The sequence below is a fragment of the Colias eurytheme genome, chromosome 19 (assembly GCF_061535395.1).
Source record: "Colias eurytheme isolate Ceu_HAF_F1 chromosome 19, ilColEury1 Martin Lab GWU primary, whole genome shotgun sequence".
NCBI lineage: Eukaryota > Metazoa > Arthropoda > Insecta > Lepidoptera > Pieridae > Colias > Colias eurytheme.
This window is the reverse complement of record NC_142998.1, coordinates 8,880,954-8,905,846: the sequence shown is the minus strand read 5'-3', so window position 1 is coordinate 8,905,846 and position 24,893 is coordinate 8,880,954. Positions and strand designations below refer to the sequence as shown.

General features: G+C 32.2%; 3 protein-coding genes across 3 annotated transcripts; all 3 read right to left on the bottom strand.

Annotated features, from left to right (window-relative positions):
* Positions 1-6,502: 6,502 nt before the first annotated feature.
* LOC149900311 (uncharacterized) lies at positions 6,503-10,380 on the bottom strand. The gene is made up of 4 exons (XM_090113109.1): positions 10,266-10,380; positions 9,567-9,775; positions 8,880-8,990; positions 6,503-6,949 (listed from the first exon to the last, which is right to left on the bottom strand). The coding sequence occupies exons 1-4, from the start codon at positions 10,377-10,379 to the stop codon at positions 6,733-6,735; spliced, it is 651 nt and encodes a 216-aa protein (XP_089969235.1). The 5' UTR covers position 10,380; the 3' UTR covers positions 6,503-6,732.
* Positions 10,381-14,996: 4,616 nt separating this feature from the next.
* On the bottom strand, positions 14,997-17,581 carry LOC149900310 (uncharacterized). Its single transcript, XM_090113002.1, has 4 exons — positions 17,438-17,581; positions 16,993-17,168; positions 16,582-16,692; positions 14,997-15,170 (listed from the first exon to the last, which is right to left on the bottom strand). The coding sequence occupies exons 1-4, from the start codon at positions 17,579-17,581 to the stop codon at positions 15,032-15,034; spliced, it is 570 nt and encodes a 189-aa protein (XP_089969128.1). The 3' UTR covers positions 14,997-15,031.
* Positions 17,582-18,739: 1,158 nt separating this feature from the next.
* On the bottom strand, positions 18,740-22,987 carry LOC149900309 (uncharacterized). The gene is made up of 4 exons (XM_090113416.1): positions 22,844-22,987; positions 21,367-21,542; positions 20,161-20,271; positions 18,740-18,878 (listed from the first exon to the last, which is right to left on the bottom strand). Exons 1-4 carry the CDS (start codon positions 22,985-22,987, stop codon positions 18,740-18,742), a joined length of 570 nt encoding a protein of 189 aa, XP_089969542.1.
* Positions 22,988-24,893: the final 1,906 nt, after the last annotated feature.

Below are 24,893 nucleotides of genomic sequence, written 5' to 3'. Positions count from 1 at the left end.
TTAAAAACACTTTAAGTATTATAAAAGCAATTTCAAATAAACTAATTAATAGAGCGCCGTAAATACGTATAATATTTTCGTGCGAACGTCCTCAATGTGTAGGGCATGTAGTTGAGGTGTGGGTTAAATAAGTATTGTGAATTATACATTTAATATTTTATAAACTGCGTACTCGCGTAAAAATAATATGGACAATATGAATATGACGATCATAATATGCCCTGTAGATGTAATAAAAGATGTAGATATCGTTAGGTTAAATAATTAGGTATCAGAAATAATTGAATCTCATAATATTATGATGCCAAATAAGTAAAATGATAACAAGAATCGCGTCAGTGATATTGTTTGACTAGGTTTCGATAAAACAATTGACTGCCAATTGTAAAATATAACTTTTATAATACTCGGTATTCTTAGATAGTTTGATAACTCATTTAATTAATTACAATTTTAACTTGTGCCAAATATTGCCAGTTATCTCATAGTTTCGAAAAAGCCAACTGATTAAGTTAAGAATTGTCGTTCATTTTTTTATATGCTTGTTCATAGTTTCTTACATTGCTTGCCCAAAACAATGACTGATCGTTGGACTCCGCGTCTATTCTTATCGGAAGTATCTAATTCTGTAACTATTAATAACGTATTTGTATTTTCAATAACAATCCTAGAGTACAGGGTAAAATTAGTACACAAACTTCTCTTGATTTGTAATCTCACGATTTCACTGATTGTAATGTATTTTACACACTTAACGGCACTTTACCACGTAAAGTCTTAGATATTAAAATCATTGTTGAGGTTTGTGAATTTAGTCATAAAAAATTAGGTAGTCTAAAATTTTTCCCTAGATTAGAATCGTTTAGTAATTCATTTCGTTCGTACCTATCCACTTCATACTCTAAAATTTCGTAGTTTGTACTTTTGAGGTCATCTTATCTAGCGCACCTAAGCGCGTCATGTTACACCACAATCCACATTAACCCATTTGTAGGGTATTGTAGAATTTGTCGTAATAATAATAATAAATAAAAAATTTCGAGCCGCGTTTTTGATATGTCAAAGTAATTCATGATTATTAGATACCTAATGATAATCTAGTTAAATCAAAGTTATTCATATTTTAATAAACACAGCAAGAGATAGGAAAACAGGGAATGGTATAGTGAAATAAAACCGTATTGTGTGATTCGTCTTAAATGTTTATAATATGTGTTGTTGAATGTGTTTAGATGTTTGTAACGTTGCAAGCGAAGGCTAGTTTACATTAGATGACATAATGTTAGTAAATACGGATGATGCTAATGCATCTTCGGACGCTCGCTAAAGGTTGAAAGAATTATAGTACCCACTGTTCCGAACGGACGCAAGAATCGCTAGTAAGCAGCTCTGAGCTATGTCAGGATTGATATAGGGGTAGAAATTAGGTTCGATGTGAACGTCACGTAGGTAAACCATGCGAACAGTGATAAATGGGAACTCACGTCTAACAGATTGCTACCCTCTTATTGGTCGATGATCGCACGATCCGCCGTAACACCGGTCTCGGAGCTGTCTGCCTCAATCACGGTTCAAAGGAATTTTTTAATGGAATTGTTCAATAATTTTACTATAAGTACATCACATATATTAATCGAAGTAGGAATGTGCTATTGCACGCACCGAAACACACCAAATTAGTATTATCAGTAACATACTGTTAGTTAAGTCCACAGGCTTCCCTCACTGTTCCGTGATTATCTAATTTAATTGTAGATATTTGCTAGAAAATAAACGGTCTGTTGTTATTTTTATATGAATACAAGTAAAATAATTAGATTTTCTAAACACCATAGACTAATAAGACATGAATATTGTGTCGGATAAAGAATATACTAGATGGAAGTAAGATATATGGTACGAAGTAAATGTGTATTTGTAAATATTACTCCATAAGGGAGAGTTAGTGTAATAAAAATGGAAGTTTATTACTTTCGATGTATTACTCATATTGCAATAAAAATTCGAGAGATAAGCAATGCGTACATTTTGTTACGAAGTTGATGTGAGTGTATTTATAGAGTAGACCCGTAGTTTTGTTGTAACTGGATGAGCTAAGCCGATACAACGATTACTATCTAATAATATGAGATGAAACTTGTGCGTGGTTTTTCGTTAATCTCTTTGTTTTATAGTCGTCTTAGCTCAGGTATAGTTTATGTAAACGTTGTTGAAGCGAATTGGTTTAAACCTTATTTGTGTCTGAAAGACTCGTTTGTAGATTAAAAGTTGTTTTCACATTGTTCGTTGTGTTGAAATTTCGTGAGAATAGTGCAGTTAAAAGGTCTGCACCATTTCGGGTGATAAACGGGTATGTAATAGTAGTTTTTCGTATAGATGGTGGTAGATAGGAGAAAATAAAATTACGCTAGTTCTTCAGTAATAAGTATTCAATTGAGAACGTCTAAATTATAAGTAGTTACATTAGCTTCTCAATGTTTTTTAGAGTTAGTCGACGAATGAGTCGGCTCGATAGCCCGATGCTAGATAAATTTACTGGAATTTATTATTTTAATAATTATCATGTTTTAAATCCATAATCAACATTTATTTATTTTTCCTTGACTTATTCTTTTTCTGCTTGTTGTTATTATTGACGGTAATTAATTCATCTTTATTTTCTATAAAAGCTTCGTTTTACTAATTTCATATCATTTATGATTATATTTGTGCTGTACATTAAAAGATACACATATTTGTTTATTTTATTATTGTTCTGTATCATGTAAAAAAACTACCATAACGCTTATATTTTAAGCTAGGAAATCATTACCAAACACTGCCATTATATATTATGATACATATTATAGTAACTAAGATTTTCTTCCTATTAACACTATCATTAATATTAATAATAATTAGACAGCAAGACGTAATAGATACGTAAAACTTATTTTACATAATGTCTAGTAAGTAATGTGTAACACTCAATACCAACTCAAACTCAAACAGCGGTCCGGGGAAATTGCAACATACCACTTATATAATCGAAGCAATTTTATTCTCTACCAGAACTCTACCCGCGGCTTTGCCCGCGTTTTCAATGAAAAACCCGCATAGTTCCCGTTTCTATGGGATTTCCGGGATAAAAATAGTCTCCGTCTTATTCTGCCTATGTCTTATTCTGGGACTCAGACTAAAACCCAGTAGACCCAATAGCTGAAGCTACCTAGTTCAGCAGTATTTGCGTGAAAGATTAACAAATATCCTTACAGACTTTCGCGTTTATAATTTTAGTAGGCTCTCACCAGATTTTTATTCTTCATCCGAACCATAAGGTACCGGAACATGCTTGCTGAATCTGTGTTCCCCGACGAGTACAATAAAAAATATAGAGTGAACGGGTACCTACCTAACGGTACTAGGGAGCGCGTAACATCTTAGACCACATCTTAGCTTAACATATTCAGACCAGGTTGTGGCCAAACGCTTCTATTCTCTCTTCGCTTCTTATCGGCAATAAAAAAGAACTAACTGTTAGAAACATTTTGTCTGGTGAGATAGAGAACTGGTTGTAATACAGAGAATGAGCATTACATTATATTCGAAAGGTTATTCATTCCTACTGTCTCCTTTTTCTATCGTAAAATTATCTTCAGATAACTTAACTCATAATATGCATGGAAAACCATTGCTAAATGTCACAAATTAATATGTTTCGCTTAACATTATATATCCGAATCTTATATTTTCTAAAATCCTAATATGTATGTTCGTGCAATATTTATTCCGAAAACACATGTATACTTTACATTATGTAAAATAAGATTCACTTCTACTTTTGCTTTTGTCGATTCACTTTTATTAAAATTCTTTTTTTATTATTTAAATATTAAAATAAATAAATAAAGTGAGTTTGTCTACAGCGGGTGAAAGGGCAGGAGCTCATAGTCAGCTATCAAATGGCTGTCAATAATTTTAAGAATCGACTTAACTGAAATGTTGACATGTACATATAGCTGATCAACATAGATAATTAAATTATATCGTATCGACAAGTTATTTTTCTATATTTCGTTCGATATCTTTAGTGTAAAGATTAATCGTAGGTAACGTTAGATACGTTTTAAGTTGTTTCGAGATTTTAACGTTCAGCAATAAATCAGTTGTTAATAAGTTGAATTTTACCATTAATATATTCATAGTATATTCATTTTTAATTTTAATGATGTCCATTGTACTTGTAAATTTGATTTGAATGGAGTCAACAGTAATCCGTAACGCTTTATAATTAGGTTCATCGAAATCTAGAATTTCGTATAGCGTTTGTGTATTAATTCACTTTTGGAATCATAATTTTTCTTGCACTTTACATATTTATTTCTATCGTTTGACACATTTAGTCTTTATCTTCTTGTATATAATCAACTAATATTTAGGTAAGTTCGCTATTTTAAAAAACGTCTTCCAAGCGTGGCGTAAGGTTGTTTCTTATTCGATATTAATTTGTTTCTATCGAAAGTTTTTGATTTATTCAATGTTTTTCCGATACAACTTGCTTGTTTCCTTTTTGTACGATTTATTTGTGTTGTTTACTTCGTGATAGCTTTTCCATTATGATTCTGAACGTTTTATGTAAACATTTACCTAGGGTAAGTTATAAATATAAGTAGTTGAAATCACAAAGAAAACGGCGTTGAGCTTCCAACACGATTAGATGTAAATACTGATATAATTAATGTATTGTAATGGCTATTAATGTTTTATTTTTATCTTATTATTGTGTATTTTGTTATATTAGTATCGTATGCCTATAATTTGTGACTCTTTGGCGTATAAACTTGTTACTATCTATAAATGTCTTGAAATTTTTTATTTCTTCAATTTCTATTATCTATATCTTTCTCATATTATTTCTTTCAACTGATATTGTCTTTCATTAATAATATTAAAGCTTTAATTAATTTACTACTGAACATTACTTCATGTCTTTCTTCTTTCTATCTTCTTTCCTTCTTTAAATCTGTCTCAGTTTGTTATATATTTATTAATTTTCTTACTAAAATTGTATAAATTGTATTCGTGCCTTAATTTATTATTACTTGATTCTCATTCCTCTGTTTCCATACAGCTATCATGTGTCTATTGCTCTTTCTATATAAGGTTATTGTATATAATATTGTGTATATATTTTAAGAGTTTTATTGTTAATATTAAATATTTAATGTCCTCTTCTAGTTGTAATTTTTCAGTTTTTTATGATATTATTTTCACTTTTCTAGTCACGAGTAACGGCGGTGTTTGTGTGGAAATTGTAAGATAATTTTTTATTAAACTCCATTATTATATTGTTTGTTTAACAGTTTTAACTAATTCATGTTAAAACTGTTTTAAACATTTGACAGTGATTTGAATTCAAAAATACTAGCTTCACCTTTTTTAGTGGGGATCTCTTGCATAGGTTTCACCTCAAATTCACCTTCACCTGTATGTTTGTATGCAACCGACTCATTTGGACTCGATCTGAACGCATTTTAAACGAACAGAATGAATTGAAACTTGCTATACTTATCAATAATTATCGCTGAGAATAATAATTTCATGGTTTTATCTTTTTAAAGCGTGTTTTCTTGATTTTTAAATTACAGACCTATTTTATTATTAGTGTGTAGTCTGTGGTTATCTACTCTTTTTTATAAAAATAAGCTTACAATTTCCACACTCCATTGGTCGATGAAAATGACATTCGCAGGATGAACACCACGTAAATTAATATCGTTAATAGTTAGTAACACGAAAATTCCTATATTATTTAAATTATAAGGTATTATAATTAAAACACAATAATAGATCTCAGTAATTTCTATATATACATAGTTTAAGATTCGTCTATTGTTTGTAAAAATGCCACTTATCTGTAAGAGTGCACTATGCTACTATTTATGAATTAAAACGTATAGCTCAATAGTATTATTATTATTATATGTAATGTAAAAATAATAATGTAAAGTCAAACTTATCATAAGTGACGCGAATACTGTAGCTGTAACTAGGTTAAGTCTCATTTTGTAATGTTAATTAAAAATCAAGCACTACATACTATTATGAATACACTTGACTTCTTACAGCTAATACTGAAATGTACTATAATATGAACTATAAATATTAAATGTTATGCGTTAATAATAAATACGAGTGTTTTATTTCATTCACCTAGAAGCCACGACGAAATTAAGCTATTGCATATCTTCTATCGCGGGCCTTGAGCGCGGCGAATGTAAAAAATTCCGTAACGAAAAATCCTAACACCCTCCACTCAAACCGGCTCAGCGATGCGATGCTATGCAATAGCTTTACCGCGGCAGTCCTCGAGTGCCACACGTATTTTTTTATATAGTTTTCTCACATATTATATTACAATATTAAGTATTATCATTCATTCAGTGTCAATTCAATTCAATTTTGAAATTGAACAAGCAATAATACTACATAACTTAATTAAACATTTTACAACACTAATTATTATACATAAAATAACTAAAGATAACAAAGTAATTCATGAACACGCATTTTTGAATTAATCTATTTTGATATATACAGTATTTTATATATTTCTTGGTAAACATTTTGGAATTGATCTATGCAAATTGTCACAAATTTTGTAGAGAGAAATAAGAAAAATACAGTGAACTAAAAGCCTATCATCATTGACTTTCAACAACATATTTAACTATCACATGATTCAAACAAACTTTAAACCTTTCCAAAACTATTACTAAACAGGGCCCAGGGACTCTTAGCAATATCGACTGAAGGCGGAGGCGCATTGTAATAGCCTTTAGCAAGATCTACCAAAGAAAAGGGACACTTGTAGTTATCGCATGACTTTAATAAGGCGCCTAGCCGATGTGCTGAGTCGTACACCGCGTGTTCTAGAGGTTCTGTTGGTAACAACTTCGCCATTGGTAGCCTGTAAATAAATAAACACTTGAAATATCGATACGCAGTATAAAACAAAGTCGTTTAATCTGTCTCTATGTCCCTTTGTATACTTAAATCTTTAAAACTACGCAACTGATTTTGATGCGGTTTTATTTTATTAAGTAGATAGAGTGATTCAAGAGCTTCCTCTTTAATACATAATTTATTAGGTCTTAGACAAAGCGGGCGAAGCCAAGGGCGGAAAGCTAGTTTATCTTAATATATATAAATCTCGTGTCACAATGTTTGTCCTCAATGGACTCCTAAACCACTTAACCGATTATAATAAAATTCGCACACCATGTGCAGTTCGATCCAACTTGAGAGATAGGATAGTTTAAACATGTAGGTACCACGGGCGAAGCCGGGGCGGACCGCTAGTATAATATATTCATCAGCTCTACATTGCCTGCTTTAGTTATTTTGTTGGTTGAACTTGAAATGCCATATAAAAATGTTACATAGGATGATATGAAATGATACATGCAAATGTCTGAATACTACCTTATTTAATAATAATTAGGATTTTTATTAAGTAATTTCAAAAATATGGATTAAGTAAATAGTAGTTAAGGAAATAAATGCCGTAAAACCACGTGTAAAAAGTAACACGACAAAAAATAATAATTTTAAAACTGAGAAAGATCTGTAAGCACTAAAACTACGTAAATCATGAATTAAAGCATTTATTTTATTTTTTTTTATTTTTAGTGTTTATTGTTTTACTTGAAACAAATACCTACTATTTAATTATAAGTGAATGTTTATTGATATTTCCAAAACGTGAAACTGTAATCAAATTATTTCAGAAAAACATGGAAGATTCCTTTAAATTTGCTTTTAAATTTTATGACCGATTTAAGCATTACGCTCTATCTACTTGGCGGTAAAGCCTTATTAATGGGCGGGATTATACGATGCTGCGATGGATTAGTAATTTTAAATCTACGTAAAGTCAAAATTCGTAATGGTCCTTCGTATTTTCCTCGTGTCAACAGATTTAAATAGAATTCAGTGATTAGAAACAATTTTAAACTAGGTTGAATTTATGAACGCCTACAAACTAGAAAAAGAAGCATGAGTTAAGTTTTATATGCTCTTTTGTTTTGCTTTAGAGATCGGATTTAACTATTTTCAATGCACATATAATGTCAAGATGTACCTAGCTATAGCACGTAATAATATTTTAGAAAAGTACGTTAGAGATAAACTACGATAACATGGCGCGCCCCTCCAAATTACTGTTTCAATGTGTGTAGTGACATCCTTACGAAGGAGTTTGTATGTAGTTGTACGTATTCGTCTTTAGTACTTTACGTCCAGATTTGTTGGTCAACTAATCATAAGTTGCCGAGCGCCCAAGACAACGCACGTGTCGTTTTCATAGAATACGTCAGTGCAGCGCCATTAGCAACAAATCCGTGGATTTGTTTTTGTTTGACGGCCGTCTCATTACGCACACATGCGTTGTGAATCTTGGTGGTGCATTGTAAATACTTTCACAAATACTTTCAAACGTTTTGAATTTTGGAGGGGCGCGCCATGTTATCGTAGTTTATCTCTACAGTTGTATGTACCTATGTGTATTGTAAACAGAGGCCTATTTTTAAGTATTCTACCGAGGATCGAACCCAAAAAAACACTTATTATCTATAGGTACTTAATATATTAACGCTGAAGAGTGAGTTTGTTTGAATGCGCTAATCTCAAGAATTACTGGCACAGCTACTGGTTCGATGTGAAAAATTCTTTCGGTGTTGGATAGCCCATTTATCGAGGAAGCCTATATAATATTATCACGCTAAGACACACAGAAGCAGAGCCACACGGGTAGTTTTATATATTAGTATATATTATTATATTATATAATTAAGTAGAATGAATACTAAAACTTTAAAGAATAAAGTTATAAAACTTACGTGAACAAGGTTCTAAAAATCTCTTCTATCATGTTTTCTCCGTGAGGTACGATGCGTTGTGTTGTCTCACATAAAGTTTTTAGAATACACTGTCTTCCATTATATCCCATACTGAAAGAATCGATGAATTATAAAAAACTACAAACTTTTACTAATTTTTTTTTTATTTCTCAAGTGCAATACTTATTTCATTATAGTGCTTCGTTTAAGCAGTAAAAGTATTTATAACTGTAAGATTACGTCTCCTCACACGTAATCTCTGAATGGATTAACTTATGTATTTACTAGCTTCCGCCCGCGACTCCGTCCGCGCGGAAAAATTAAGATTTATTTATTTCTACGTATTTTTCCGGGATAAAAAGTATCCTATTTTATGCCCAGGATAATAAGGTATAATTATACCAAGTTTCATCGAAATCGAACCGTTAGTTTTTACGTGATGCCTTCACATACAGACAGACAGACAGACAGACAAAAATTTTTTTAATCACCTATTTGGGTTTGGTATCGATCCAGTAACACCCCCTATTGCTATTTATTTTTTCAATATTTTCAATGTACAGAATTGATCCTTCTACAGATTTATTATATGTATAGATAACCCTTGTGGTATGGAAAACATCAGTTAACAGTTTCTTAAATCATCAAACCTGTCTTAACTACCTACATGTACCAAAAAAAACTTACTTATCTATAATCAGCTCCAGTTTTTCATACAAATCTCTGCGACTCCTGCGCTGCATTAGAGGCTTCTTCTTCCTCCTATATGCATATGCTGTCTCCGTGACATTCGGCAGTTCATACGCTATGCCCCAGTTCAGGCCGAAAGTGAAGATCCCTGGAGAGGAGGAGATGGCAGGCTGGCCAAGCGTACCCACTGTAAAGCATCCTGCGCACTGTAATATTATCGTTGTTAGGATAATATTATGGAGGATGGTAGATAGTTTTCGTATTACCACAAAATTAAAACACAGTCTAACTTTAAAACCAGGGATCTGCCACTTTAATAGTTGTCTATGTGAAATACGACAAAACCAGATTTAAGACATCCCGCGCTCAAAGTTAAACCCCGTCTTAAGTTTTTTGTGGTAAGACAGTACATGTTTAAACTTTAGAATATAATAGAGGATGGTAGAACAGTACTTAGTAAGAGCTAAGAATGTAGGTTTTTTAGGTGACACGTCTATCAATAAAAACTGAAACTATATAGGAGGAATAGCAATATTTCTGATGCAATAAATTTAGAATATTTTCGTACTTTAATGTAATGGAAAAAATGGCTTTTTTCAACCGTATTGATAATATTTTAAAGAGGTTATAGCGGATCTTAAGAATAGCAAGTAATAAAAAATTACATTGCCAAGGTGAAGCTCAAAGCAAACTTACCGAAAAACTGGATCCTTCCGGAAAAGCGACGTATCGTTTTCGTCTTGACAAAACAGTGGAATCTGACAAAACTGCCACAGCACCCACCAAACACAACAAAACACCGTACAGCATCATGAACTATCGAAAGCAAATGTACTACTAAATCTAAACGCCAAGAAATTCAAGCAAACAATAATTTCGGAGAATGTATGTCATCTCTAGTAACGGTGATATTTTCACAGGAATACGGTAATGAAGTGAAGTGACAGTGAGCACAAATTACTGCCTGTTTAGGATTATTCTCATATTTTATTCGTGACGAGAAACTGGGACAGTCCGGGTCACGTACAAATATATGTTAGGTACATATTTTTTCAACGTCAACTCCTGAAGGATAACTTGGCTTTAGAGTCGTGCGTAGTATGATAAATAAACATTAAATGCGTCTATTTTTTTGTAATATTGATGTTTTCAATATTTAATCATTTTTATTTTTTAAAATAGATATTTGAATTCTTAACTATACAATATAGTGTTTTAAAATGAAAATATAAAATAAAACTTGACCAAAATTGTTTCCACGTGTAAGTTAAAAGCGCTACTTAGTCTAACAATGATTTTTTACTAACTTAAAAACTTTTTCGATTAAAGTTAAATCCGAATTAATTTATAAAGAGTAATCCCCAAAATCGTATCCCAAAAGAAACTAATTTACAACAAAATGGCCAAATATCGAATTACCGAGAAAAGGCTCAAAGATCTCGATATTTAGGTTAAGCTACGTCCTCAAAGAAAATATTCCCTAACACTTACTTGAATGATTCATGAGCTGCGACAAATATTTAGTGAAAATGTTTTATACGTCCATGTTATTTTTTGCTTATGGACATGAACATAATGTATTTAAATATATTTATTATATATATTTATTTATTTATTAAATATAATACTTTTTGTACGGTTTACATTATATTATATCAATTAATATTTAACTCTGTCCCGAGATTCTTGATCTAATTAAGAACATGCAAGATTTAGATGCAGCGTGATATAAATTATGTACTTTTATTTTACTTTTTCATTGTATAACTAATATTGAAATCATTATTGTGATATTTTTCTTATAAATTTCTTTGTTTTCTTTTGCTGTTATAAGTCGCGGAAGAATTCCAACCAATACCCCATCATTAAAGCGGCTCGACCTGTGGGCTCGACGGAACACAGTGGGGTTTTGGTCGGTAAGAATCCGACATAGCCCACGGCTCCTTCTCCGGGGGCCGTGGGTATCTTTGGAAGATTTCCCCACTATAAAAACAGGTTATTTGCCTTTTACCCATTTCATTCTCCAGAGCGATTTTTAATGGAAAAACCCTTGATATCCAATCATATTATAAACTTAAAAACAAACCAAATCAAGAATCTAATGAAATAACCTCAACACAGTATTAAAACTTCTTGGTGTCCACTACAAAGTATTAAGATGTTTTTATATCTCCTTTTTATAGCAGGCAACTTTTATTTAAGACGTACCTAGTTTGAATCTACAATGTATGTAACCACTTCGATTGCAATGAATTGATTGCATTTTTGCAATAGCAATGGATAGCATCAATTCTATTCTTAAAACTTCTATTTTCATACAATTTTTAACTTGAAAGAATTTTCAAGGATATTTTCATTTTCTTGGAATGAAAAATTAAGTATCTGTTACAATACAAAAGGTTTTTTAATATACGGTTTCCCTTGATAATTTTTTAAAGAATATAACAAAACATTATGTGAACTTTTCTTTCATTTTTAGTGTACCTACCAATTACAATAACAATAATTTAGTACTAAAATTAACTTACTACTACGGAAAAGACTAATACTGTATAACATTCCACACATACACAATTACATTGGTACATACCAACGATTTTCACCTATAAACACACAATACACAAATAGAAACACATAAATGTGACGTCATATAATTTTAATTAGAATATCCATATATAATGCAATTTGATACACCAAAAGTATTGTAAATCGGGCTAAGCCAAGTCGTTTGGTTTAAAGCGATAAGTATTCGAGGGAAAACTACAAATTGCTCGCGTCCAAGGAAATAACTTGAAAAGAATCCGTGCCAACTTCATCAGATTTGCTGTGACTCCTAAAATAAATACAATCCGACGAAATTGTTCAGTTTGTTTTTATAGTTTCCTTTTTTAAGTTTGTTTTGTGTCAATATTGCAAGGTCTTTCAGAGTACGAGTGAATAATCTATACTAATATTATAAAGCTGAAGAGTTTGTTTGTTTGAACGCGCTAATCTCAGGAATTACTAGTCAGATTTGAAAAATTGTTTCGGTTTTAGATAGCCCATTTATCGAGGAAGACTATAAGCTTTATATTATCACACTAAGACCAAGAAGCGGAGCCACGCGGGTGAAACCGCGAAGCGCATCTAGCAAGAAATAATCGTTTACCATCTATGTATAGGTATTGTATTTATTTTATACTTATAATATAATTATCAAATAAAATAATTATTACTATTATAAACAAAATCATATCCACTGTGTACTAATTTCAAATAATGCTTATACTCACATCATAATTTTCCGAAGTATTATGATACTAGATTTCCGCCCGCGGCTTCGCCCGCGTTTTCAAAGGAAAACCCGCATAGTTCCCGTTCCCGTGGGATTTCCGGGATAAAACCTATCCTATGTGTTAATCCAAGTTACCCTCTATATGTGTGCTAAATTTCATTGTAATCGGTTCAGTAGTTTTTACGTGAAAGAGTAACAAACATCCATACATCCATACAAACTTTCACCTTTATAATAGTACTAGATTTCCGCCCGCGGCTTCGCCCGCGTTTTCAAAGGAAAACGCGCATAGTTCCCGTTCCCGTGGGATTTCCGGGATAAAACCTATCCTATGTGCTAATCCAAGTTACCCTCTATATGTGTGCTAAATTTCATTGTAATCGGTTCAGTAGTTTTTACGTGAAAAGTAACAAACATCCATACATCTATACAAACTTTCGCCTTTATAATAGTATTAAGATCTCTGTTTCAACTAGCTTTCACCAACATTCATTTGCGTTGAAAATGCTATAGGAATAGAAATTTGTATTGATATTATCCATTATGAATAATCTAGCCCCGTTGAGATAAGCTCCACGTGCGCGGATTATAAGGCAATTAACTTGATATGGGGAATACTTATAATAAAATATACGGGAGGTTATTTGTTTCAAAAACGTCGCTTTTTATGCAAATTTTATGCCAAAGGAAATATTTAGAAAACTTGTAGTATTCAGAAATACTTTGTAGTTAAGATAATTTAAAATGATTATAATTATATAAATAATCAAAGGCAAATATCAATCACAATATTTTTGGATACCTAGCTAAATAATTCATATAATCAACCTTACGATTACTGGTCTGGTGGGAAAAACTGAATAAAAATAATGATGTCTCCAACTTTTAATTTAAAGATACTTTAAAAGTTATTATCTCGCGAAGGTGTATATTGTGATTTAACCTGTGTGTAGGTACTAAGCAATTATGTTTACCCGAATCATTCCTAATGTATATGTTGAAAGTCACAATTTATCATTTGCATTTTATGGTATGTTCAATGTTACACAGTACTAATACTTATTCCAATAGTATGGATGCATAAAGACGACCATTATTTTCATTCAATGTCTATCTATTTGTATGTTTGTGTATTACCTTTTGACTCGTACCATTTGACAATTTTAAACATAAAGATTTACTTCAAAATTTTGTAAACTTGTGTCAACAATAATTATAATTAAAAGTCAAAAATACAATAATTTACCGGGTACACCAAAGCGTGTTTTTTAGTCTGTTTTTTCATCTATGTATATTTATTATTTTTAGATTAAATTCCTATATCAGAACACACACACGTATATTTCAACGTACGGCCTACTTACGAAGCTAAGCTCACGTTACACGTAATCTTTCAAACTTTCTCTCATATCTTACTTCGAATATTATAATATCAAATTAATTTGTAAATCGTGCATATCATTTGGAACTTTATATTAAATTTGCGATAAGAGCAGAATCCATTATTTAATAACAATCGCTAAATAGAATAAAAAAAAATTAAAACATTATAATAAACATATTTTATTATAAAAAGAACTACAATAACTAGGTACTTAATAATATATAATTTTCCCAGCCATAATCTATTAAAGGAATTTTTCATTTTCTGTAAAGAATTTCTTCAATGTCCTTCGAAAATCAACTCCAATTAAATAATGAGTTATTACATAAAAGTAAATTTTAACATATCGTGTCGCGCTTTAACATAGTTTTCTTTTAATTTTGTAACTTTTATTCTTTTATAATAAACTAGCTGCTCCGCGCGGTTTCACACCCGTAGCTCCACCCCTGTTGGTCGAATCGTGATGATATATAGCCTATAACCTTCCTCGATAAATGGGCTATCTAACACCGAAAGAATTTTTCAAATCGGACCAGTAGTTCCCGAGATTAGCGCGTTCAAATAAACAAACAAACAAACAAACTCTTCAACTCTATAATATTAGTATAGATTTAATAAAAGTGAAAGTTTAATAAAATTAAAATTCGAAATTTAATAATAAATTCGTATCTATCGTTTTTTTTTTAATGTGTCATTTCAATGGTTATGTCAATGGTTATGTTTTAACTGTTTTTTAAATAATAAAAAATAATAATATCACAGGGTTCGAATTGCGAATTTCTTGAATTTTCTTCTATTTAGATTTCAATACTTTTGTTTATTAAGCTTTAAAATAAAATCCAGGATGGAAAATGGACAGTTATGAGGCCGGTCACAGAAGTTCGGATCCAATATTTCTCTGTACATTTCACTTATTTCATTTTCGTCCTCTTGCAATGGTGCTCTGAAAATAATAATTGTTATATTTAGTATTCAATTAATATTTTAGTAAAGTCCTACTAAATTAACACATGGACATCGCTTTCCTGTTAAATAAGTTATCAAATGAACATTGCAACCAAAAATTATGAAACCTTTGTGTGGCACAATATATTTTTATACTTATAGATAAAAGATGTTGCAGTGTTTCTCGCTCAAAAGAGCGAAGTTAAAATAATTATACTTTACAAACATAATAATATAGATAACATTTGTGTCCAGATAGAGATTATAAGTTCATAATGTTCATTGTTCATGCAGTTCAACATTTGGGGCAAACGTCCTAACACACACATATTGACGTATACCCACATACACTGTTAACAATAATAATCATACAGTTATTAATAGTAATAGGTGATTAATATTAGCTATTTTCAACCATTGCGCATTATTCACATGACCGCATCCCGAATAGAGAACATTAATGGCAATCCCCTATAATATAATGTTACATTTATATATTGCCAATAAAATAGAAACCAGTGGTTTACTTATCTGTGTTATATGCTAGACTAGATTTCCGCCCGCGGCTTCGCCCGCGTTTTTAAAGGAAAACCCGCATAGTTCCCGTTCCCGTGGGATTTCCGGGATAAAACCTTTCCTATGTGTTAATCCAAGTTACCCTCTATATGTGTGCTAAATTTCATTGTAATCGGTTCAGTAGTTTTTACGTGAAAGAGTAACAAACATCCATACATCCATACATCCATACATCCATACAAACTTTCGCCTTTATAATAGTATTAAGATTAAGATTAAGATATTAGTTGTTATTTGGGTTAACTATTGAAAGGATAGTCGAGTAAACACGTCACATTATAAGCGACACCTGCCAAAAAAACTTTAAGAAGTATTGTTTTTAATACCGTAATAATTATTAAACTATATCGACAAAAATATTTTGTACTCTAGCAGTAGGCGTAGGCCGTACCCACACAGACAAGCGGCTGCTTGGTGCTTAGAGGCTAGCGAGTCACCTAACGACCAGGGGCCTTAGACAAAGTAACAATTAAAAAACGATAACGAAGTTAGAAAAGGAAAAATGTATGGGATTGACATTAGATAGACCACGTGATCTAACGCGGCGTATGTCAATCCCATACATTTTTGCCTTTTCTAACTTCGTTATCGTTTTTTAATTGTTACTTTGTCTAAGGCCCCAGTTTAGTAAAACGAACAAGGTATATTATGTACAGTGCTTTCTTTGACTTCTGCGCCAAGACTCTATCTAACAAAACCCATGCCACTAGGCTCTAGATATTAATCAAACCTCCTTTGCGGCCGTAGCCTGCAAGATTCAAATTTATTTTACCTTAAATAAATTGAAAAGCAGCAGATCCATAGCTATAATAACAAGAGTATTCAACACTCACGTAAATATTGCCCTCAAGAGGTCATGAACTAGCGACTTCCCTTGCGGTGCGAGATATCTCTTGCTTTCGCAGATGCTACGTAGTACACATTCTCGACCATCCATGTTGTTACTGTAAATATTCCTCTCAAATATATAGTAATCCCTTTTAGCTAGTATTAAAGTATTATAGTATTAAAGAAACTGAATACTATTTAAGATAACTTTTTACGGAAACGGATGTTACTGCATTGTCATGACTAAATTATCCTAATTTATAAATTGTGCACGAGCAATTGACGTCAAAAACTGCCTTAATAGTTCGATTGATTGATGATATTTATGTAAATTTGACTTTCTGTCATATATATGTAGAACTCTGATAATTCTATTGTAAGTCTACGTCATGATCAAAGTGGAATAATCACTCTACCCGTAAAGGGCGTCTTCTATCTGCTGCCAGATCTGCCTCTTCTGCTTGTGATGCTTCCTCCTGTTCTCATCGGAGAACTTTTGGTCTGGTAGTGGGAACAAGACGTCCAGATCCGACACAACGCTCCAACCAGATGGTACGTGGGTTAAGAACACCTTGGCTAACGATATCGTGATCTGAGAGAGGAAATATTCGTTTATTTTATACTTTAGTAGAGAAAAAAGTAAATTTATACATTAAAAAACTCCACTTTGTTAAATTCTGGTAATGGTTCGGTTATAGTATCAACAACGGCGACGAAGACAGCAAATTTTAGTAAAATGTACATAACATTTTACTAAAATAATTTTAATTAGTAAAATGTACATAACATTTTACTAAAATAATCAAATGCAATGGTTAAAACTTAAAAATTTACCTTAAATATTCAATAATGAATACTTACAACAACATTGCTTCCATCGGGAAAAACTAAATGTCTTCGCTTTCTTATAGCACCTATATTAGTTTTCACATTGGGACATTTTTCAAACATATATTGCTCACACACACACGGACTTACGATCAAAAGCAAAATGAAATATAACATTTTTATATATAAAAATTTTAAATCATACAGCACAGCCTATCCCGACGCCTACATCAAGTTTGTCACGAAGTGTGGAAGGTATCTAATATCTATTGTACGGTTTTTAGTATATTTCATTGTGATATATGTGAATTAATGTACAATGATATATATACGTAAGCTTTTTCAACTATATCACGGGGTCATACGATGGCATGCCGTATAGGCAGGCTTTCCCCTTTGAAAGATGCCTATACATACTTCCTATAATAAATATTATATTAATTATAATATTTAAAAATAATACTTTCAAAGAAAGTTTAAAAAAAAGACGGGTTGCACTCCGGGAGTGCCGGCAGAAGTGAAAACTTGATTATTAACGTTGAGCATGTTTGATATTTTGGAATGGTATCCGTCTCACGCATGGAATATAAGGGCTAAAAAAAAAAACATCCGTCTTACGCTTTTTCGATCAGGCCACGTGTCCTGACGCGAGTTTAAGATTTTATACCCAACGCCGCTAAAGAAGTTTTCACTTCAATAACTAAATAATCCAATCAATCTTTACGTACTGGTGTGGTGGAAAAAACTGAACAAAAAATAATGCATTCCCTAACTTATAATGTGAAGACACTTTAAGAGTTATTATTCCACAAAGCCGTGATTTTAATTTAACCCGTATGTACTTTAGTATAATTATGTTTTAAAGGCATTATTTAAAATGCTTAGTAGATGATCTTTAAAACATCAGTTTCAGGTTTTTTGTTACATAGTCACGTTAAGTGTCGCCGCAGACGAGCCACTCGCGACAGCCACAAGCGCTGCCACGAGAAGCTAGAAGCGTGTAGCGTGTGGTAGCCACCGGCGTCAAACGTGTGCGGCGAGTCCATATAAAATTTATGAAAAGTACAGGAAATATGCCGGTGGCGGCGTTTTGTGGCCGGTGGCCGGTGGCCCATGTGCGGGAGCCCTAAGGCGTTAAAAAGCGTTTTGGCATAATGCGTATGCGGTGCATGCAGTACGGCAGCGTGTGCAGTTCATGGAGGTTAAATTTTATAATAATGAATCAACTACCTTTATAGAGATAAATAAAAATCGAAATTTTGTAATAAACTCGTGTCTATTATATCACAGTTTTTTATTTCTTTTTTTTTTCAGGTTTGATTTCATAAATTGAACTTAATGCTTTTGTTTATTAAGCTTTAAAATAAAATCCAGGATGGAAAATGGACAGTTATGAGGCCGGTCACAGAAGTTCGGATCCAATATTTCTCTGTACATTTCACTTATTTCATTTTCGTCCTCTCGCAATGGCGCTCTGAAAATAATAATTGTTACATTTATTTATTTGTTGTATTTATTTAACGCATCAATAAAGTTGTACAGGAAACCTTAGAACTATACGTAATTACGGAAAAAGACAGGGTACAACTTATTTGGCGGCCTTATCACTTAGTAGTGATCTCTTCCAGGCAACCACATTAAAAGATATACAAGCTAATTGGCCGGACGAGAACAGTAAAAAAATTATATCATACCTATATAGTTATCATACCTATATTTAGTTCTCATAACTCAATTAAAATATTACGAAATTTGGAATCATACATGTGAAGTCCGACCCCTTTAATAACAATATAATGTAAAGTCCCGTGTCCCCGTAGTGGGGTGAGGGGCAGATGCATTATTCATACATCTGTTTCACTGATCGATTTTCTTTAGGGACAAGTAGGTGATCAGCCTTCTGTGTCCTGCCAGACCGAGACATTTTTTTTTTCGTCTCCACCGGGAATCGAACCCCAGGACCCATCGGTTCTACGCTCAAGCGCCAACCACTGTACCAAGGAGTAACAATATGATACATATTAATTATTAAGTATGAAAATAAATACATAACCTAATATGTACATTTTTATGTAGATTTAGTTCTCATTCGTTTAGTCCTAATTATTCAATGTTAAAATAATTCAACTTATTACTGACTAAACTTAAGGACGTATTGTTTTTATAAATTATGCAAAACGCGACAAATATCTTGTACTCTACTACTCGCGAATAAAACCATAGTATAAAGAGAACAAGTAAGCCGCCTCCTGGCGTTTAGGAGTAAGTATATATAGTCTATGTTTAGGAGCGCACGGTACCTTAACTCGCGAGGCGCAGGATTGTCACTTGTCGTTGATATATTTTAAATAATTGCATAAACAAACACCGACCGCTCACAGCAATGGCGCGCCCCTGGCGAGAACGGTCCACGAGAAGGAACCGAGTGGCGCGGCGTTGTGTGCATGCGTCAAGTTTGCGAACGGTCATGAACGGTGGGCGTGGCAAAGCGCTCCGCGTACATACCAACGGCGTGGATTACCTTTGTTCAAAGATGACTTACTTGTTCTCTTTATACTATGACAAAACAAACTTTAATAAAACGAATGATAAAAAAGTTCATTTGGCGTCTCGACTCAGCTAGAATACAGCCACTAGGATCTAAGCGTTAATCAAAACTGCTGTGCTACCGTAGCCTTAAAGAAAATTCTTTTTCCCTCCTTAAAAAGAAGAATAGCAGATATCCATAGCAATAATAATGATAGTTAAACACTCACGTAAATATTGCCCTCAAGAGGTCATGAACTAGCGACTTCCCTTGCGGTGCGAGATATTTCTTGCTTTCGCAGATGCTACGTAGCACACATTCTCGACCATCCATGTTGTTACTGGAAAGGTTCATTTGTTTAGGTTAAGTTCTATCCTACAATAAAAAATAATTAATTACAATAAGTATCATTTTGATTTCATTTTAGACAGATTCATTCGCAAACCAATAATTGATCTTTGGCCTTGGCCCTATAAGTAAAATTATAAATTATAAAATACTAGTGGTCCGTCCCGGCTTCGCCCGTGGTACATATTTCGCAATAAAAGGTAGCCTATGTCCTTTCTCGGGTATCAAAATATCTCCATACCAAATTTCATGCAAATTGGTTCAGTAGTTTAGGCGTGATTGAGTAACAGACAGACAGACAGAGTTACTTTCGCATTTATAATATTAGTATTGATATTATAATTATAAATGTTAAATTTAAATTCAAACGTCTGGATAAAATGTATATCTTTGACCTAGAGGCATCCTCAGAAAAACAATTAACTTTACAAAAATGTTATAATTTATGTCAGTCCCAAATATATTATAGTAATCCATTCTAGCTTGTATTAAAGTGACTGAATTATATTTGAGACAACTTTTTAGTATACAAAAAAATAGCTCGTGCCTTTGAAACGGATGTTATTTCATCGTGCATAATTTAATAATTAGGATATGTGACGTCCGAAAGTTCCTAAATAGTTCGATTGATTGATGATATTTGTAATATAAATAAAGTAAATTTGCTTTCTCATTGTGCTACATATATAACACTTAACGTGTTCGGAGGCGTTCACTAAAAAAAACGGAAAAAATGAATCCAAATCCAGACTCGCCAGCCTCCACTACAAATTTACTCGTAATGTGATTGAATGATTAGAAATATACATTTAGAAATTAAAGACATTTTAAACGCGATTTATTCCTCCCCTATTAACCCCAGTGGGCATGCTCGCTGTTAAGTGTTCGAAGCGTCGGGTTAATAATATAATGAAGAAATCGCGTTTAAAATCCGTAATGAAGTTTTTAATTTATAAATATAATAGGGTACAATTCCCAGCAATCATGATTTTGGACATTTTTGTCCAACCTTTTCATATACGAACAGTTAAAACAATTTAAACTCTATTTTAAGTATACATGATCTAAAATGGAATAATCACACTACACGTAAAGGGCGTCTTCTATCTGCTGCCATATCTGCCTCTTCTGCTTGTGATGCTTTCTCCTGTGCTTATCAGAGAACTTTTGGTCTGGTAAAGGGAACAAGACGTCCAGATCTGACACCACGTACCAACCAGATGGTACGTGAGTTAAGAACACCTTGGCTAACGATATCGTGATCTGGAAGAGGAAATATTAATTTATTTTAATACTTTTGTAGAGAAAAAAGTAAATCTATACAATAAAAAAACTTTAATTTGTTAAAAAAAAATTTTTTTTAAAGAGCAGGTAATGGAGCAGGTGCCTCACCTAATAAGGAGATAACCAACGCCCATGAACACTTACAAAGATACCTACGCGAGGCTGTTACCGATTGTCGAAGGTGGATGTAGGCTCTTTTTTTTAATAAATCCATGTAAGGCACGTGCGGGAATACCGAAGGGGGTAGACTATTTCACAGGGTAGTACGTGGTAAAAAGCGTGGTGAGAAGCGTACGGTACTCGTTCACCAGTGGTCCAAATGATGTGCATGGAAGTAGGATAGTGACGGGCGTTGCGGTGATGAAATTCCGCAGCGGGTATGAGCCCGAATATCGAACTTATCATTTGTTTATAAGCACCCTCACGTACGACCTATAAGCACCCCTTACTGTATTGTACATACATTTAACATTGAATATTCTAAATGCTACCTTATGATAATACTCGTAAAGTCTTCCATTTATTAGCTATGATCACAGGATGGAAGTCAAACTGAGATTTTCTAAAGATTTTCCAATACAAATCCCATAAATTAAGACACTTATATTTTCCTGTAATCATGAAGTTAGTAATGCACTTTAGTACTCGCAAAGTCTTTTATTAACCATATTCTCTTTCTGGATTATTATTATCTCCTTTTTTGCATGATTGCCTTTTTTACTTTTTAGTTATCAATAAGTTACGGTATGATAAGATTTAATGTGAATATTTTAAGATTAATAAATGATTGACATCACAACTAACTTTTGGTACTTAGCTATTATTAGGAATCAAAATAAATATAAGTTTTAGATTTTGATGATGCATTCTACTTCAATTCTTAATAATTATATTATATTGAATAATTTACACTGCTTATTGTGTGGGATGATATCACTACATAGTCACTACATAGTATAAAACAAAGTCGCTTTCCCTGTCCCTATGTCCCAATGTATGCTTAAATCTTTAAAACTACGAAACGGATTTTGATGCGGTTTTTTTTAATAGATAGAGTGATTCAAGAGGAAGGTTTTAGTATATAATTTATTATGTTTTAGACAAAGCGGGCGAAGCCGCGGGCGGAAAGCTACTAATTTATAAAATACAACTATCTACATAATATTACTAAAATAATTAAATGCAACGGTTAAACATTTACCTTTATTTCCCATTCACAGTTACAGTAACAATTATTAACACAATACTGTAACAATTATAAATTAATAATGAATACTTACAACAACATTGCTTCCATCCGGAAAAACTAAATGTCTTCGCTTTCGAATAGCACCTATATTTGTCTTCACATTGGGACATTTTTCAAACATATATTGTTCACACACACACGGACTTACAATCAAAAATAAAATGAAAAATAACATTATTATATAAAAATATTAAATCATACAGCACAGCCTATCCCGGCGTCTACTTCAAGTTTGTCACGAAGTGTGGAAGGTATCTATTGTAAAGTTTTTAGTATATTTCATTGCGCAATATGTGAGTGTACAATGATATATTTACGATAGCTTTTTCAAGTATACCGCGGGGTCATACGAGGGCATGCGGGGCTTTCCCTATATAAATACCTATATTACAATCGTCGGGTTACATGACGAAATACTGTCGAAGCCTTTTGCCCCAGCTAGGCGCCTCAGGATATTAAGTATATAATCGTAATCTTTATCCATTCAGTTGTTACAACTTTTTAAGGTATTGCACAAGGTGTTCATTGTGTCATAATAATTTGAAATAGAATTGAAATTCCATTTTTCTAATATTAAATTAAATATTAATTTATGGGTCAAGGTTTTACAATTGAGTTCCTCTTAGAATTAAAGGTTTTATAATGCTAAATTTAAAACTTAGGTAAATAAAACTGTATTAGTTCAGAGAGCCTATTATAGCATTAATGAAATATAATATGGAAGATGAAAATCCATGAAAAGTTGTCGCATTTCATTAACGCATTTTTTTATTCATCGTAATCTATTTTTACACAAAAGTAATAGGTGTATCCTGCAAAAAAAATTGCTAAGTCAGCATGTTGTTATAGATAAAGAAACATTAGGTAATATTATGTAATTTTTGTTATAAATAGCTTTTCGACATAGAGTATCTAATAAATAAGTTATTTGTAACCAATATCGTATTTATTTACAATCAATGTAGCAATTAATTATAATTAATATAATATTTGTGTTGTGCAGTCAATGGAATGGGTGAGATAATAATTATCTTAAGCAATGTTAATTGATCGTTACTAATTTGACCAAGATATAGTTTGAACACGTGGCTTTTTGCAAGCTTTTATTTCTAAATAGACTAATTAGGTAAACAATTCACAATAAAGAGCGATTTTTAAAATTCAATGTGGAGGGCCTAGGTGTATCTAAAAAGAACTTAATTTGTGTGGGAATAGATGTAAGTATATTATAAAAAGTATATACCTATACTAATTAATACCAAGATGGTTTGTGGAATAGAATAAATACAAATGTTCTACGAAACTAAATCAACTGATTCTGAAAAAGGCAAGGGCGCTATTGTATGCCTTAAAGCATGCTTGAGATGAAACCATCTTATTTAAACCGATTGATCATTATTGCAAAAAAGTAGAACATTTATTTATATACCTACAGGGTTACTTGTAAAACACCAGCAACCTCGCAGGACAAGATAGCTAGCAACATAAATGACAACATTTGTTCTACGACTTTTGGCATAACGCAATAAATTATTTTTAAATGATTTTTTAAGCTTTTATTGTTTTTATTAATTAATTAGAAATGAAGTATATTATATTTTAATTTTTGTATTATAATAATTTTTGACATTGTTATAATATGCATGTATTCTTGAGTTATTTTTGATTTTGTAAAATTATAATTTTTGATTCATATGTACCTAAATTTATTTACTATGGACTTCATGTGTCTGCAAATAAATGATTATTATTATATTATTATTATTGTACCTACTCTCCTAACATATTTTGTAAGTCTATGTTCTATTCATTATCGAAAGGATGGCGAGACGCACCTTCCCCCTCTCGTTCGCTTCTTGTTGACGTAATTATTGGTATGCGCGTAGAGTTTATAATATTCAAACGGAAAATTAAATGAATATTTATTTTTGTATGAAAATAAAATCTAACAAATTATCAATAGTCGTAGAACAAATGTTGTTACTTATGATGTTAGCTATCTTGTCCTCCGAGGTTGCTGGTGTTTTACAAGTAACCCTGTATAATTATAACCTAAAATATACCGTTATATTGTGTTTTCA

Bases quoted from the DNA above. Each gene is read 5' to 3' on its own strand.
- LOC149900311 (XM_090113109.1), bottom strand. From the start codon at position 10,379: ATGCTGTACGGTGTTTTGTTGTGTTTGGTGGGTGCTGTGGCAGTTTTG. The intron at 9,776-10,265 runs GTAAGTTTGCTT...ATAATATTACAG, and splicing joins CGGAAGGATCCAGTTTTTCG to TGCGCAGGATGCTTTACAGT. The intron at 8,991-9,566 runs GTAAGTTTTTTT...CGATTCTTTCAG, and splicing joins CTGGAGCTGATTATAGATAA to TATGGGATATAATGGAAGAC.
- LOC149900310 (XM_090113002.1), bottom strand. From the start codon at position 17,581: ATGTTATATTTCATTTTGCTTTTGATCGTAAGTCCGTGTGTGTGTGAG. The intron at 17,169-17,437 runs GTAAGTATTCAT...TTCCTCTCTCAG, and splicing joins CCGATGGAAGCAATGTTGTT to ATCACGATATCGTTAGCCAA. The intron at 16,693-16,992 runs GTAGAGTGATTA...GAATATTTACAG, and splicing joins ATAGAAGACGCCCTTTACGG to TAACAACATGGATGGTCGAG.
- LOC149900309 (XM_090113416.1), bottom strand. From the start codon at position 22,987: ATGTTATTTTTCATTTTATTTTTGATTGTAAGTCCGTGTGTGTGTGAA. The intron at 21,543-22,843 runs GTAAGTATTCAT...TTCCTCTTCCAG, and splicing joins CGGATGGAAGCAATGTTGTT to ATCACGATATCGTTAGCCAA. The intron at 18,879-20,160 runs GTGAGTGTTTAA...TATTATTTTCAG, and splicing joins CTCTTGAGGGCAATATTTAC to AGCGCCATTGCGAGAGGACG.